This window comes from Netta rufina, assembly GCF_964035555.1.
Source record: "Netta rufina genome assembly, chromosome: 1".
NCBI classification, from domain to species: Eukaryota; Metazoa; Chordata; class Aves; order Anseriformes; family Anatidae; genus Netta; species Netta rufina.
In genome coordinates, this window is record NC_140123.1 from 131,850,182 (window position 1) to 131,866,768 (window position 16,587).

Below are 16,587 nucleotides of genomic sequence, written 5' to 3' on the forward strand. Positions count from 1 at the left end.
AATTTTTTTTTGCTATTTTAAACATGAAAGTATTGGAGTATTGTAATTATTAAATTTACAATATGAACCTTGAAATATCTGGATATATAATGCTCATACGGTAAAGACCTGATTAAAAGAAGCACTGTACTCCCTAGAAAAGGACAGTTGAAAAATGCTTTCTTCTATTGAAGAGTCTACACTATGAGATACTGTATAATAACAGGGCTTATTTACATCTGCATTTTAGGAATACATTTTATAGGGATAAAATTCCTACAGAACTCACTGCAAGAATGTTCTTTTTATTTGTCTCCAGACTACAAAGCAACATGTGAATAAGTAAATGAAACAAGTACCTGTGTTTGTGTGTTTCCACCTTCAAGCAATGCAATACCAAGCAAAATGCCTTCTGAGAAAATTCTGTCATTTTTGGTGTTTACTATGACATCTATGACTAGTTCTGATGCACCTTCTTTATCCAGAAGGCACTGAATATCAAACATGGATACGCCAGACTTATCTGAGTCTTGTCCTGCAAATCCACCTGCAAATCAGACAAATAAATACTATGTTTGTTTCATGTGTATATGTGGAAACAAATCTATTAGTAAAAATCGCCTTACGCATACAGTAGCAATGTAATCCATTTAATCTTGAAATTCTGTTTGGGACAAAATTCCCCTTGATACAAACAAGATTTTTGCGTGAAAGTACAGTGTTCAGCTCCAAGAATAAGGAATAAAACAAAACCCCAAACCGCTGTTCTAATATTCAGACAATAAAATCTGAAATAAAGTTGGAAACAACACTGCTTTGTCCACAGAATCCCCCTTTTTAATTCCACTGTTGCATACACAAAAATTTGTATGATCAGTGGTCTAAAAACACTTTTAAATCTGTTTTTCAGTCACAGGTCCAATATGTACAAGGATTGCATACCAGTAAATTCACTCTAGTTATCAGTATGACCTTCTAGCTAAATGTTTTTGTCAGTCTAATTCCTAGACCAGCAACATCATGATGTTCTGTAAGGTGTGATTTTGAGGGATTTTGTATTAACTCATTAAATTAACCATCTTTTATTATTACAGATTATCTTTCCTGCTATACACGCATTTAAACAAATGTAACTGCGTCAACTACATCAGTAAAAATATGGTACTGTTTTAAACAAAGTAGTAACAACATTTTTTTTTTCACTTCACTTTTTTTTTTTCTTCTTATTTTTTCATGTATTAATAAAGGATCTGGAATTTCAAAAAGTTGTTTCATTTCCAGAAACAGCAGTATATTTGTACAAATGTTGCATGCTTCGCTGTTTTCCTGGATGTGAATTTACTAGCAAATGGTGTTACCAATTGGAATTGAATTGAATGATTGATTGGGGGGTGGGTTAGTTCCTACTTCAGTGCTGCCAAATGCTCATCAGCCATCTGAGACAGGTGCATGCAACTTAAAAACAGGAAAAGTCTGATACTACCTCTCTTCTAACTGGTTACAGACTTGTTTGATTTATTTACTAGCTAAATCCCTGGAGCACTTCCAATGTGCCTTTTAGGAGAAATGGTGCTGCTAGTTTTGTTTCTCTTAAATGATGTGTGTTGATTTACCTCCCACTTGTGCAGTTTTGCTGTAGCTGGCAGACAGAGGCCCATTCACACCACTTCCATATTCTCCTTTGAAGTAGCGGTATAGGAGTATTTTCCTTAAATTGTTGCCCTGTAAGAGAACGATAAAAATAGCAGAAGAAACTACAGTAGTGGCCAGTTTCTTTTGTTTGAAAAGCAAGCTGTTTAACATTGATACATAATTTATTAAGTCTTTCCTTTATAATTTTTAAGCATACAAATGGTAAAGTTGTCCAGAAAACAAGCATCTAATGGTCTTATCTAACAAATTTCATTGCAAGAATTCTAAGATACTGTTGTAAAAGCTTTCTTTGAAGTCTATTTTAAACTTATTGATTATAAATCAAATACTTCTACCTCAATATTTTTTACTGGATATCTGGAATATGTAGATTTTGAAACACATTTTACAAAGAACTAATGCTCTGTAGTCTGTGCTCTCCCCTGCCATGGCAGTACTTTCTGTTTTCTGTATCTGAATAGTATCACTCCCTTTTCTCTGATCTCATATAATCCATCTGATCATCTGAAAGAAGCCACATCACATGAAATATTAAAACAGAGATATGACATTTGATAGAAGAGCTTAAAAAGCATTCTCTGTATCTCCTTGTTCCTTTACTTCCAAAACCACAACCAGTTAATATTTGCATGCAGCTCTCTGAAGAACTTCTCTTTCATTTTGCATATGTTCTGCAACACAAGACACACTGAATTAAGAGTGGGGGTACCAACTACTTGGCATTTTCATTTTGCCTTTGGTCTCCTGGGAACACCTGCAGTCAACACTCAGCTTTATAGAGTCATCAGGTGACAATAACTGTAGGTGTATGCACAACCTAAGATTTTATTTTAAAAAAAGTATGGGCAAGGCCTCTGATGATTACCACAGAAGGAGAAAAATCATTCATTTCAACAGTTAGCAGAAAAATGAGACTACTTCTTCCTTACATTTACTCACCTACTGTCTTTAATGAAAAACAGGTCTTAAAAATATGTGCACCAGAAGCATTCTCAGTATTTACCAGCTCATCAGCACCTGCATGTTAGTGTGACCATCAACTTTTCAATTAATTCACCACCATTATCACCACAGGCACCAGGAACCAAGCAGCGGGGAAGTAAGTCCCAGAGATACCTCAGAAAGCACTATCCACACACATCTCTGTCAACTTAGCAGTATTTCCAAAGGCAGGCACATGCCACTTCATGGTTTCATTGCTTCACGTACCTCAAAAACAATGGGCTTGTCCACCTCAAACAGGTGTCAGAATGCAATATTCTGTATATGTAGGTTGACAATGCAAAACATTCTTTCCTAGTTCTCACATTCTGATGTTTTCATTTGATAATAGTCTATACAAAGTTCTCTCGATCAGCCAAGAAAATGGCAAGACCCATATTAAAAAAATCAAAAGCCATAAACACAATAGCTGCAAGAAAAATAAAAGCATCACCTACACATCTGCAGTGCCAAGGAATTTATTAGGTGAATTTTTCAGGTAAGCTTAAGCCAGCTGTGGTCTACATTACAGAGGAAGACCAAGAACCAGAAATCTCTGAGGACCACACATGGAGACAGATTCTTTCCCAGCCTAGTTTGCAATGGGGTTTAACCCTGCATGCATGGGCAAAATACACTAGGGTAGCTCATAAGAAATTTCAAGATTTCTAAGTGTGCCACCTTCTGCTCAACATCCTGTCCCTAGTCGTGACCTAACTTCAGTGTCTTACAGGAAAGTGAACCTCCCACATCTCATAAAGAAGCCAAACATATTACTGAAGAAGTGAGAAACATGGACTAAGAACAGGGATAAAGTCTTTTCAAACTCTCTCAGGTGTATATATCACAGAATCATGAAACCGTGTCATACAAATAGGATCAAAGAGGAGAAACTCTTCATAACACTGGACCAGGACCCAGAAATAGGCACTGCATTGAGACATGCTTTTAATAAGAAAGGCTGGTATTTGCCATACCATTGGCTTAACCACTAAGCTTGAGTCAACATCCTAAACCAGCAGTCTATGCAGTTTATTGTTGACTAACAGAGCACCATGGTAAATTATATAAACAGCCACAGTACGGTCATGGGAAGAAACACCAAAAACCATCTATATAGTGTTAAAAATAACACCCATGGTCACAAGTTTTATTGTTCAATCAAAACAGCCTTTATTTTATCAGGAAGAATGTTAAAGACCATGAAATAGCATTTGACTAATAACCTGAATGATATAGTGCTTGGGTCTTTTTGCCCGGTAAAAAGTAACATTTGGACATTTGGCATATCTCAGATCTTTTTTCCTGCCTTGCTACCTTCAAAGACAACAGGAGGAGCAGTAATAAGAATACATTTCTCCAGCTGGCTATGGAATGAGGAATCTTGCCCTGATTGTACCCAAACTAAGGCATGAACTTCATTTCTTGCTCCAAGGAACAAGTCTTCATTATAAGGATTCCTGCTCTCTCTCCCTCCCTTTGTCTCTCTCTCAACCTCCCGTGAATCCAGACAACACTTTCAGTTCTCAGAAGCCCGTCAAAAGTCAAGGGCATTGTGCTTGAAAAGCAGGAATGGAACCTCTGCTTTGCCTGACAGTTGTGTCAGAAATGCACCCTCAGTCTCAGCCCCACATTTGCAAGCTCCCTTGTGATGACCTTGGGCAGCCATGCGACTTCCCCAAGTCATTAAGTTTCTTGTGAAATTTAGCTGCCGCTACAAAGAGCGGAAACAGTTTTTCTGCAGCCCAGCAACATGTACTGGAGGTGAGGAATGCACAAATGCTTACACAATGTATCAGAAATGCGAGTCACCCCCAGTGCATGATGGCGTGAGGCACCATGCTAGAAAATGCTGAAAAGACCCTGCTCACAGAACATGTGCTGATACTGCTGGTGTGGGTGCCTGGGTATGCTTCTATGGGAATGGCAAAAAACACAGTAAAGAACTGCCCCATCAGGTGGATGAGACAAACTGCTACCAGGGCAAGCAAGACAGCCATGTCGCTGATGTCCTTGTAAACAATTTCCTAACTTAGTACACCCACAAAATTAACATTGCCCGAAAGCAAATGAGTGCAACAGTAGTATGAATAAGCAGTTTGCAGCAACCATTACTGACACTCACATTACTGAAGCAGAGGTCAAAAATAAAAGCACACTAGGCAGCACAGTGCTGCCTTCCCTTGACTATGTTTCTTCACACAACAGAAGTCCTGGTCTTCCAAGCTGAATCTCTCCCCTGCTGGCTACAATAAACTTTTCTTTATACCTCTTATTAGGGTATGGAAATGGTATGTAAACATTACTCAGCTGACTGCAATTCTTCTATAATAGCTAGAACATTGTATAGCCCTGAAAAAAAAAAACACAATGAAACATAACAGTCTTATTGTTACACATGAATACCATGGCATTGTCTCTAACAAAAGCTAGGATAAAGACTGAGGACGCAAGAAAGCAACAACTGGTTATTGTTGCAGTTTAAAATAGCTAGGGATTGACAAACAAAAGTTTCCAATAGGGAAAAATTACTCCAATAGGAACATGTAGACACAAACAAGTTACGTTTTTCTCAGTCCATATTTCATTATACTAGTTGGTCTTTAAACTTTATACAGTCCCCTGTATAACTGTGCCAGAATTATTTGTCTTGCCTCATACAACTTGCAGGCTGCATAAGGAATTTGAATGATACGTTATAGTCTGTGATCTCTATAGGTCTGGGGAGATCTATGGTCTATAGGTCTGGTCTATAGGTCTGGGGATCTCTTCTGGTTTTCACTTACATTAAAATAATGAGGTGGAAATGTTCAAATCAGTGACAACACAGAAAAGGCAGTCATGTCCAACAAATATTTCTCTTACACAGTGGATGATGTGACTATATTCCTGTATTAATCCAGGTGGATGCATGAATGTTAGGCACATTAAATCTTCAGATTTCAATAACTTGTAGCCAAATATTACAGAGGAGCTGAACAAAAATTACAGAGGAACAGAAACAAAATCACAGAGAACTAAGAGAAATCTAGTGTGCCATGACACTCTTAGAAAATGCAATCAGGATGACCTAGATAAAATATAAACTGTGAGTTTGGTATCAATTCTGGGCAAAACAAAGAATGGATGATTTTGAGCTCCATTAACACATAATTAAAGCAAGGTACTATAAATCAGCAGTAGTTATAATATCATGTCATAATAATTGTCTCACTATGAGTTTAAGAGAAATAGACCTTTTCCAACTTCTGTTGATTATCTTCTGTGTTTTTGCTCATGGTGAAAATATCACTCTGGTGACGTCTGATAAAGTGCTGGTGTGACACAATCCTGTAAGGCCAATTTTTTTATTGAAAAATTACAGTGCTATAGCCCCACAATGATACGTACTAAATGCATTAACAGCTATGACAGAATTCAATTTGCAACTTAAAGCAAGAAAACATAAACTAGTGCACAGACTTAAGTTGAGCCAGGGGAGTTTTAGGTTAGATGTTAGGAAGAACTTCTTCACTGAAAGGGTTGTGAGGCATTGGAACAGGCTGCCCAGGGAAGTGGTGGAGTCACCATCCCTGGAAGTCTTCAAAAGACGTTTAGATGTAGAGCTTAGGGATATGGTTTAGTGGGGACTGTTAGCGTTAGGTCAGAGGTTGGACTCGATGATCTTGAGGTCTCTTCCAACCTAGAAATTCTGTGATTCTGTGATTCTGTGACTTGTAATGGGCAACTCAGAAAATATTTATTGTCTGCTTGATTTTTATTTTTGAATCAAATGGGAGAATATAGAATATAATCCTTAAAAGCTTTTTCAAAGGACACAAAAAGAAAACTCGGATGAGGTCAGGTCACTGATAAACAGTTTAGGCATCATTCATTAAACTGAGTAGAAGTAAACAATGTGAGTCTCACAATGTCCAGATCTTTTTATGTCTAGTTACAAATATAGTGACAATAGAATAAAGAGCATCATAAAATACAAGACTCTTCTCTAGGAGGATATGACTCTAAGGAAGAACTGAAGTCTTTGGACAAAAATCAGCAGAATGATATCTCCCAAAATCACATGATTCTGGCAATTACAACCAGAGCTATTGAGAAGGATTTGTGAAACTACCTTACTTCTCTACATGCAGAGGCATGTTACTGTAGGAATTCTGCATCAAAAGAAGAATGCTGACAAATTGGATTAGGTTTGGAGAAGCTCTACAAGAGAGATTAGAAAACAATACATGCCTTCTCATCAGAAATTCAAGGCTTTCAATCTACTGAGCTTATCAGTCTATATATGAACTACATGAACTCTGTTTCTGACTATCTGCATGAGAAATCTGATAATGGATGACTTCAGCCTACAAGATAAAGGTGTAAGATGCAATGGTGAGAAGCTAGTAAAGAGGTAGAAAGGGCTGATTTTTTCCATTCGTGGGTTACTATTGTCCGTCCTCCCCATCCCCCAATCCCCCCCATCCTCCTTCCTGCAAGAGTAAATGCATTTAGCTATTGGAACATCTTATGAAGAGGTGTGATAGAGTCTCTATTGCTCACAGTTACTAAATCATGACTGGGTGGGTTCCCAGACAGAGACTATTTGAAGATCTTGTGGTCTACATTAGGAGAACAAGCTGGGTGACAAAAAATATGTCATTCACATAATCTATGAAGATAACATGCCACCTTTTCCTGTAGTAAATATAGATGAGGTTTGAAGCCTGACTTTCTATGAAGATTGTTTAAAAAAACCACCTACATGTTTCTTCTCATCATTTATAAATGAAATTTCTGTTTTGCTTGATCTGAGTGTCTGCTGTGGGATGATTTTTTGTTGTTTTTTGCCCATTTTTATACTACTTTGTTCCTTTATTTCCTTTGGCAATGAAATACAGTAAGGGGAAGGATGAGGAAGATGACATAGACATCTTCTCAGCTCCAAAACGGATCAACGGGCATACAGCTACCATGTGCACAGTGTTACACAAGCATGTGCTTAGAACAGAACCTTGCAGTCTGAACTCCTCCTATAACCTCAAAGTAGAAATATGCTGTCTTCATGATGCCAGGAACTTCCAGGGGGCTTATGGGATTGGGAAGGTTGTTTGCTTTGGGCGTTGTTTGTTTGTTTTTACACAGAGTGAGCATTTTCCTAGTTTTGATCTTTTATAGCAATATCTTACAACAGCCAACTGATAGTTGAAACTGATATATTTTCACCAATAAAATATGACACCCAAGAGAAGAGTTACTTGTACACTGGGGCATTTATTCACTCTTAGGAAAAAGCACTTTAAAAAATGAGGTTAGGTCCAGCTGGTGTCCAGCTTTGCTTCCACTAAAATCAATGGGAGCTTTGCCAGCAACTTCAGTAGGAGAAGGAATAGACACGTACTTTGCCTGGCAAAAGTTGTTATACAACTTTACAAAAGGGGGAAAAAAATGTGCCAGACTTCATGACACAGTTCTCCTAGGAGAGCAGAACTGGCCACCCACACCTCTCAGCTGTCTCTCATTAGGCAGAGACGCCCCACATTTTAAATGTGCCATTGTTCAATACTACACAAATCTGGTATTAATCCCACTTGTCTTAATACAACTTGCCTACATCACAAATGCTAACTGATAAACCCAGGGTTGTAACTAGTGCAGAGATACATTGACAGGGTCAGATAAAAAGAAGAACCACAAGTATGACCTTTCTCTAAACCACGCTACAGTGGTTTAAAAAAGTAGTTGTTTTTTTTTTCCATCTTTCAGTTGTCCTTTGCAATTCCAGGTTCCACCATAAAGCTGGAAGCTGAAGTGCCAGAATATTGCAAAACAAATGCTATTGCCAGTCTATTTTAAACATGGATAGTGAAAAGAATACTGGATACATTGCAGGAAAACCATTTTTTGCCTGGTAACTGTCCAATTTTGCAACCTGAAGAAGCTCAGGAAAATGGCATATTAAAAGAAAGATTATTTTTTTGGCAGTATCTCTAAAAAGTGTCTCCACTATGAATACAGCAGTAGATGAAAACAGTTTGGATTAGTGAAAACCTCAGCATTGGCACATTCTGATTTAGATTTTTTTAAAATTCAGTTTAATTTTGTGTAAGATTTTTCTACTGGGCCATAAAATATTAACTGTCAAATGTTTATTTTGTTGTCCAAATATACAATCTCTAAATACAGTCATAACGTTTATAAACATGGAACAAGTCTTTGTTATAGCCAAGTATTTCTGTTAATATCTCTCACTTTTTCTGTTGCTCATTTGGTTACATGGTTTCCATCTGTGGTCATAATGTGCAAAACTGATAGTTTTTGCACGTATGTATTTTTTCCTTTGCAACGTTGTCTTGTACAAGACAAAGCATTGAGGCATACAATAAACCAAGTTCTCCACCACTGAAAGAAAGCGATGTAAGATTTGACCGTGATTATTCAGAAGCATTAATGACTGTAGCATCAATAATGTACTGCAGAAAAAGACCAAATCTGAAAAGCATAATTTTCAAAGACTAAAATTATCTAACTCTTGCAGAGGGCAAACTTTCAAAGTGATGCACAGGGAGTTATGCACCTATTATTTGTTAACAGGATTTCTGAACTCTCCATGCTCTCCAAGGAAAATTTACCCCTAAGTGTCCTAATGTAACTATTTACAAACACAGACACTTAATTTCCAGATGCATACTTATGAATACTATGGTGCTTTGATGTTTTAAGAGCAATTTGAAATAGGTAGCTAGAGAAAAATAATAAAAGTGGCCAAAAAGTACTTTCATTACGTTATTTTGTTTCACTGTGTTGCTATTGTGTTGAACTACAAAGACAAAGCACTACAGATACCTGATTTACTAGATAAGGCGTGCATTGCAGACATACTGCCTATCCTATTTGAATTAGGTATGCTATCTACACATTTGCTAAAACAGGTTATCAGGATTATTTTTTAATTCAGATTACCAGGCCTCTTGAATGCTTTCAGTGGACTTGCTATTAGTTTTTGATCCATTAAACACCAAATGACTACCTTCTGGTTTGGGGTTTTATTGTGGATATGCCATTGACAAGTATCACCTTCTTGGATATACACAAATGCTCCCAGTTAATCCTATTCACTTTGCAAGAGCTGCTCCGTATGTAACTTTTTTATTATTATTAATAATAATTAATATTAAAAGGAACCAATTCTCAGCATTTACTACCTTAAAAAATCTCCTGCTCTCCTCTGCACTGGTGCAGTCTCACCTCAAGTACTGTGTACAACTTTGGACACCACTATATAAGGCCATAAAACTATTAGTGTCCAAAGGAGGGTGACAAATGTGGTGAAGGGTGTAGAGGGCAAGACGTATGAGGAGCACTTGAGGTCCCTTGGTTTGTTCAGCCCAGAGCAGAGCAGGCTGAGGAGAGGCCTCATGGCGGCCTGCAGCTCCTTCACGAGGGGAGTGGAGGGGCAGGCGCTGAGCTCTGCTCCCTGGGGACAGCGACAGGACCCAAGGGAACGGCATGGAGTTGGGACAGGGGAGGGTCAGGCTGGGGGTTAGGGAAAGGTTCTGCACCCAGAGGGTGGTCAGGCACTGGGATAGGTTCCCCAGGGCAGTGGTCACGGCACTGAGCCTGCTGGAGTTCAAGAAGCATTTGGACAATGCACTCAGACATGGGGTCTGGTTTTGGGTGGTCCTGTGTGGAGCCAGGAGTTGGACTTCATGATCCTTGTGGGTCCCTTCCAACTCGGGATAGTCTATGATTCTACAAAAATAATCATGAGATGGGTGTCTTGTCTCAAAACAATCCCAAGACCTTACCAAAAACAACCATTTTTCCTCCAAGGCCACTCATTCCTGCCTGAATACTACAACACCCAGTACATGTAATTGCCAGAATCTCTCGTACAATTTACAGCTGCGCTTTTGACAGTGATCATCAACCTTAGCTATATAGATCCCTAGAAGTGCTGTTTTCTTGAACTTTAGGCATTAAGGAGAAATCCAAGTGAGCGTGTGCATGCATGTCTGCCTCTAAGTACACTTGCATTTTTAGGTGCCTAAAGACTGTACAAAACTAGGCCTTAAACAGTGTAACAGGAAAGATCTGAAATGACTTTAACTTCTTGAAAGGCCAACATACAAAGGCGGGCCAAGGGAGTTTGCAATACTACAGTTTGGCACAGACCGAAGCCACTGCAAAGGAAAACAGCTGGACAAAGCAGATTTAGGCAGCTCTTATCCAAGAAGCAAAACTGAAGCAGCTAAAGGAAGTCTACCTTGGGGCAGTTCAGGACAGCAGCAATATTTAAACAGCCAATGTTATCAACGGTATATGGAAACACAGCCTTAGCATCCACCTTGCTGGAAAATGAGCACACATTAACTCAAAAGAATAGCCTGGATGGGGTCAAGATACATTATGAGATGGCCTAAGTGCTATTTGCAATGATAGGCAGATTCTCCCTTTGCTCTATACTGCACAGCATGGCAAAGAAAACAAAATATCTTCCTCCATTTTTATGCTGAAGAGAACAATTCCCACCTCAAGCAAAGCCAGCTACTGCCCTGATGGTACTCTCTCTCAAAAAACAGGAGGTATTTCAGACAAACAAAAAAGTAAAGCTAAGTTAGACACAATACAAATCTAGCCCTTGGTCTTTATTAGCTATCCATCTTGACAGGGATGATTTGAAAATATTTTAATTAATTCAATGTTCTCTGGTTTAAAAGAATAAAAAAAACCACAACACCTTAGTAGTTGGAACAATTTTCCAGTAACCTTAATCGGGAATTTTCTTTAATTGTTAATTCTCCAATTGTATTATCCTTTTCATGATGGCTGGCACTTTAACTTCAACACCTAGAATTGTGTGCTTGTATGAAAATTCTGTTTAGCATAAAAAACAAACAAACAAACAAAAACTAAACACACAGACACACTAAGATTTTGGGTGCTCCAGGTTCCAGGAAAAGTACATGAAAATGTGAAATCTGTGTGGCAAAAAACAGAGGACTAAAAGAACAAAAACCAAAAACAAACAAACAAACAAACAAACAAACAAACAAAAAAACACAATATGCTGTTGTGTTTTTGATCATTAAGAAACCAAACCAAAGTAGTTTCATTTTTAGGAGCCTGACTCATGACTTCAATTGCCAGAAGAGGTAAATATCAGGTAAATATTAAGCAACCTTCTTCAGCAGATTTGTTGATTCTGTGTGCTAGGAGGAGCTCAGATCCTTACTTCTAACTCTCAGCAAGAACACAGTCACTGACACTTAGCTATAGTAACGCACCACATCTCTTCTTCCTCATGCAGCGGCTCAGCAAATCTGTGTATCCACTGTCAGCAAAGGAGCCCAAGTAACTATGAATTAATGATGATCCAGAATTATGAAATAAGGCCAGCCCAGAAGGGAAAGACCCCTTCAGAAAGTATTAGAAATGGCAATCTCACAAGTAAAATGAACTTCTTTAAGATCTGAGCTCTGTTGCTGTTCTGGCAAAGGCTGTGCTTCCACGTGGAAGAATTGGACTCTATGATGACCTCAACACTGAAATCCTTGGGAGGCCGGAAAAAAGCATTTGGCAAGTTTATTCTCCAGGAACAAAGACTGATTTGCCCTTCTTGATTCAGACACTATGCTAGCCTAACGTACTTCAACTCCCATTAATGCTATTAACATATTAAGCACCTGTACAGGGGCAATCAGGGTATACTTGTGCTTTTACCTGTGGATTCACAAAACTGCAGTGACTGGATGCTGGAATTGGTCTTTCTTGGCATATCTAAAGTTCTTTAATAGAACTTCCCTTCCAAAGGACAAATGTTCTGATTTTTGAAGGCATCTTTTACTAGGAAAAACTCTTTCAAAGCAGTTCTCAATCTTCCCTTTTAAATTAGAGGCCAATATTAGCCTTTCTACTCTTGGAGTCTAAGATTTCATCAGTTCAAACAAATAGACCTAATAGCATCCTTTGAAGAGTGCTATGGAAATAATTCTGACTTTGCATAACACTGCAGCAGAAGTTTCATAAACCATTTCTATTAGCCAAAGCTGCTGAATGAAACTGAAACATTGTTAACAGAGTAACATTTTGGTTTTAATAACTTTCAGAGGTGTATTAGCTGTCATGATAGATTTCAATAGCTTCTTAGCTGTCTTTTTATTTTAGGAGCAACAGCAATTTCTAAATGCTAAGTTTCACAAGATCAGGGAAAAAGTTCTCTTCTAGTTTGAACAGAAAAAAAGACACATTCAAGCACCTCTAGAACTGGTTGAAAAACATGACCAAATTTGCTCAAAATTAAATCAGCTGTTCAAAGTTAGAGAAGACAAAGAGACACATTTTCATGAGACCGTCTCAGCTTTTTACATTCCCACTACTAAAAGACAGATTCATGTTTATATAAAATTAAATACGCAAGCCGTTCACCCATAATATTAAATTGCCCCTTTATATTTAATATTTGTTAAAATTGCTGAGTTATTTATGACAGAGATAAGACTGCTGCACATGTGCAGTAGCTGTTTCATCATAATATATTTTAGTATACATTTATTATGAAGGTCTTGCCATTATAGTGCCTAAATTTCTATTGCTTCCAAGGAGAAATATATTAATACTGGAACGTTCCTACATGCACAGCAGGTAGCTATGGAAATAGAAAGTCATATGCTTCTTTAGAGCTGTTAAGTAAACCATACATTGAAGATGAGCCTGGAGAAAACCTGCTCTGGAGGTCCTGTAACTGTTTGCAGTTTTTTCTACTGTGTTTCAAGAGTGCTGATATCCTCACTAATGACATCTCTCTGACAAATGGCATGCAACATCCCAACATTAGAACTCAATGGCATTATGAAAACCAAGACGAACTTAACCGTTCCAATGTCTAGAAATTAGACTATACGTGCCTATCAACAAATTAGTGTTTCAAATTAATTACAAAACAAAATTCACCAGCAATCTTAGGGGCTACATAATTCACAGTTTAGTGATTTCTGTGATTTCAGTTTTCTGATTATTAGTAAAACAAAACAAAACCCTCTATCCTGAATGCAGTATTGCTGGTGCACTTAATTAGTATATCTCTGTGAAGACCTCAATAAAGTTTGAATGGGGTGGGAAACAGTATAAACAAAATTAGTGCCTTAAATTAGGTCAATGGTATGTATAGCTTTATCTGAAGTTCTGTGTCTACAGCAGGTTGCTATCTTCCAGCAGGCTCAGAGAAGTGCTGGGAGCACAGATATATCTGTCATATTAAAGATTGAGATTGCTCACATTGGAAAAGAGATGAAAAGATGTGATAGTACAGCAAAGTATGAGTGGTAAGGAGGCAAGAGGTCAGGAATTCCTGTTGCCTCTCTCACACAGGATGGGGCCTTCAGCGGCATCCAGAGATGGTCAATGAAAAAGTGATAAAGAAATACTTTTAACCCACACATAATTAGATGGCAGAACTCATTACCATGGGAAGTCACCGAGACCAAGAATTCAGCAAGACTCAAGGAGAATGTGGGCATTTCTACAGACAACAAGCAAAACCAATTACAATAGAAATGTTAAAAAAAAACAACTATGGGAAAGAAGACAAAATCTCATGCTTTAGGGGCCACAGATTTATGATCTTACTGTTAAGGACTATCCCAAGACTTCAGGAAGAATAGAAAACTTCAATTCTGCCTACAGTGGGGATTCTTAGACCTTCTTCTGAGGCATCTGGTGATGGCCACACAGAGAGACAGAACTCTAATCCCCTGGTCTGATCTTCTTTGGCAATCCTCATGTGTTTAAAAGAGAACATGAAGTATAACAAGTCTATTTGTACTGGATCCAAGAACTAGTGCAGTGCACTGTAGATTCAAGAGAAGAACTGTTTTTATTAAATCTCCAATGAGGAGACACCCAGAGCAGAACGTTACAGTGACCCAAAACACTGTCTGAAACTCTACATTGTACAGGAGAAAAAAAAAAAAAAAAAAGAATTGCCATTCAATAGAGTACATTAACGATGAAATCCTCACACGTAAAATGTCTGCATTTCATCTCTCAGTCTTCATCTTTGCTTAGGAACATAATACTGCTTTATACAAAAATGACGACAGGTAGAAGCCACTTCAGCTTTTGAACAAAAGGCAGCTTCTTAGAGAGAAGCTCTAGGCTCCTCTCTTCGGTGAGACGTTGTACAGGAGTTGACCTGGGTACCCATGTTCATTTGCTCAGCCAGGTAACTCTTCAGATTTGTCCTTCTACCACCCACAGCTCATTTTTCTGCTCTTGTAGTAACAACGTCCAAAATACTTCATCTTCTTAGACACTAAAGAATGCCTTTGCATGGCAGAGACAGCCAGATTATCAGACATCTCAGTACTGATGACAGCCTATGAACACCAGATCCCTTATTTAGCCCTAAATAACACTGCCCAGAATGTCACCATTATTTAGTCCCTTTGATTAATTACAAATTTGCAATGACTTTGTTACATAAATTGGTTTCCTATACATATTAAGCGCCTTTCTATCTCCCTGTGACTCCACTTTTTCATGAAATGTCTTTTTGGCTGCTAAGGATCGAATGTCACTTAGGCAGATGCCTCTGCCTACACACCTAATGTCATTTTCTGACCTAAAATTAACCATATGTAGGAAGAATTATTAGTATTCAAACTGTGGCACCCAGAGCTGCCAAGACTCAGCCAAAAGCCTGACAGATTTATATGGTGCAGAAGGCACAATGTACAAGACTGGGAGAGGGTCTGGATTTTGTCTCTCCTGTTTTGCTGTCTTCCATCTTTTTTCTTCCTTCTTGTCCCCTCTGAATTTGCCTTTTTCCTCCCTGCCCACTGGCTATACCAATGTCATGTTATAATACCACACATGTGACACTTGATGTGTAGCTTCTTCCCCTCAGTAACTGGTAATCATGCCATCTTGTTTCATAAAACAGCTCTGCAGGGGATTGGAAAAGGGCAAGTGAGTATTTGAGAAAGAAGCATCTGGCTATTAGCTGGACTTGTTCTTCAGCTTTCACATTCAAATCACTAAGTTCAAATAACAAAAAGAAGCACACTTGATGATTCATTATAGCAAAAACATTGGAACTGACAGAACAGACCAAGATAAAGCAAAACGATGTCAAAAAAGGACATGACAAGCTCAAGGTGGCAGGTGAAAAGAAGTTCCAAGCATTTCATTCAGTTTTACCTAGAATTTTGCTCATGCTTTGGTATATGCAGGTAAGTACCTCTGACAAAAGTAAACATACATTATAGATTAGAACAGGAATAAATCGTCAGTGAACAAGCACCTTACAAAGATTCTTCAATGAATATATATTTTGCAAATCAACGAGAAGATGGGGAAGGAAAGAGTCTTTGGAGTCTAATTCTGGAGCACATTCACTCAATGGAAATCAAAGGAAACAGAGTACACTGAGTATATGACGGAAGACCTTGATGAAGAGGTGCTGTCTTAAACTCTATATTATGATGATTCTTCAGTGGTGAAGTACAAAGTAGAAACAATTTGGAATTTCCTTGCTATGAAGCCCTTAACATTTTCAGTGTGAGACAGGTTTAATCTGAATAGGTGTGGGCAACAGAATTATTTTTATTGGTAAAGGCTTTTTGTATTGCCCTCTACAGCAGAATGCAGAGGCTCAAACTGCTAATTAAATATGAAATTCTATTAAAAAAAAAAAAAAAAAAAGCTGAGCCAGTCTCTCTTTAGAAGTACCTGATGTTTAAGAAACAGTAAATTGAGTCAGTATCCGGGAAGGTGCGTGCTCTGACCTATGTGAGATGGCAGACCGGGTACTGTGTATAGGCGAGACAGTTACCATGGCTACCTCACTGCTTTAGGTGCAGAAGCTAAACATTACAAACAACTTTGCAGCATTAGGCTACTGGCCTCGTAAGAGCTCTGCAAAATGACAATGAATTCTGAGATAACCATTATGATCTGTTTATTAACACACAAGTATAAATTTTATATTGT

At 38.1% G+C, this 16,587-nt stretch overlaps 1 protein-coding gene across 1 annotated transcript in view; it reads right to left on the minus strand.

Annotated features, from left to right (window-relative positions):
- ITPR2 (inositol 1,4,5-trisphosphate receptor type 2) overlaps window positions 1-16,587 on the minus strand; it is a gene marked incomplete at its 5' end in the record, with an annotated part of 269,840 nt that overhangs the window by 82,207 nt on the left and 171,046 nt on the right. The window contains 2 exons of the mRNA XM_084290744.1: window positions 339-526; window positions 1,593-1,701. Of these exons, the coding sequence (XP_084146870.1) occupies window positions 339-526; window positions 1,593-1,701 (297 nt within the window). The remainder of the gene's footprint in view (window positions 1-338; window positions 527-1,592; window positions 1,702-16,587) is intronic.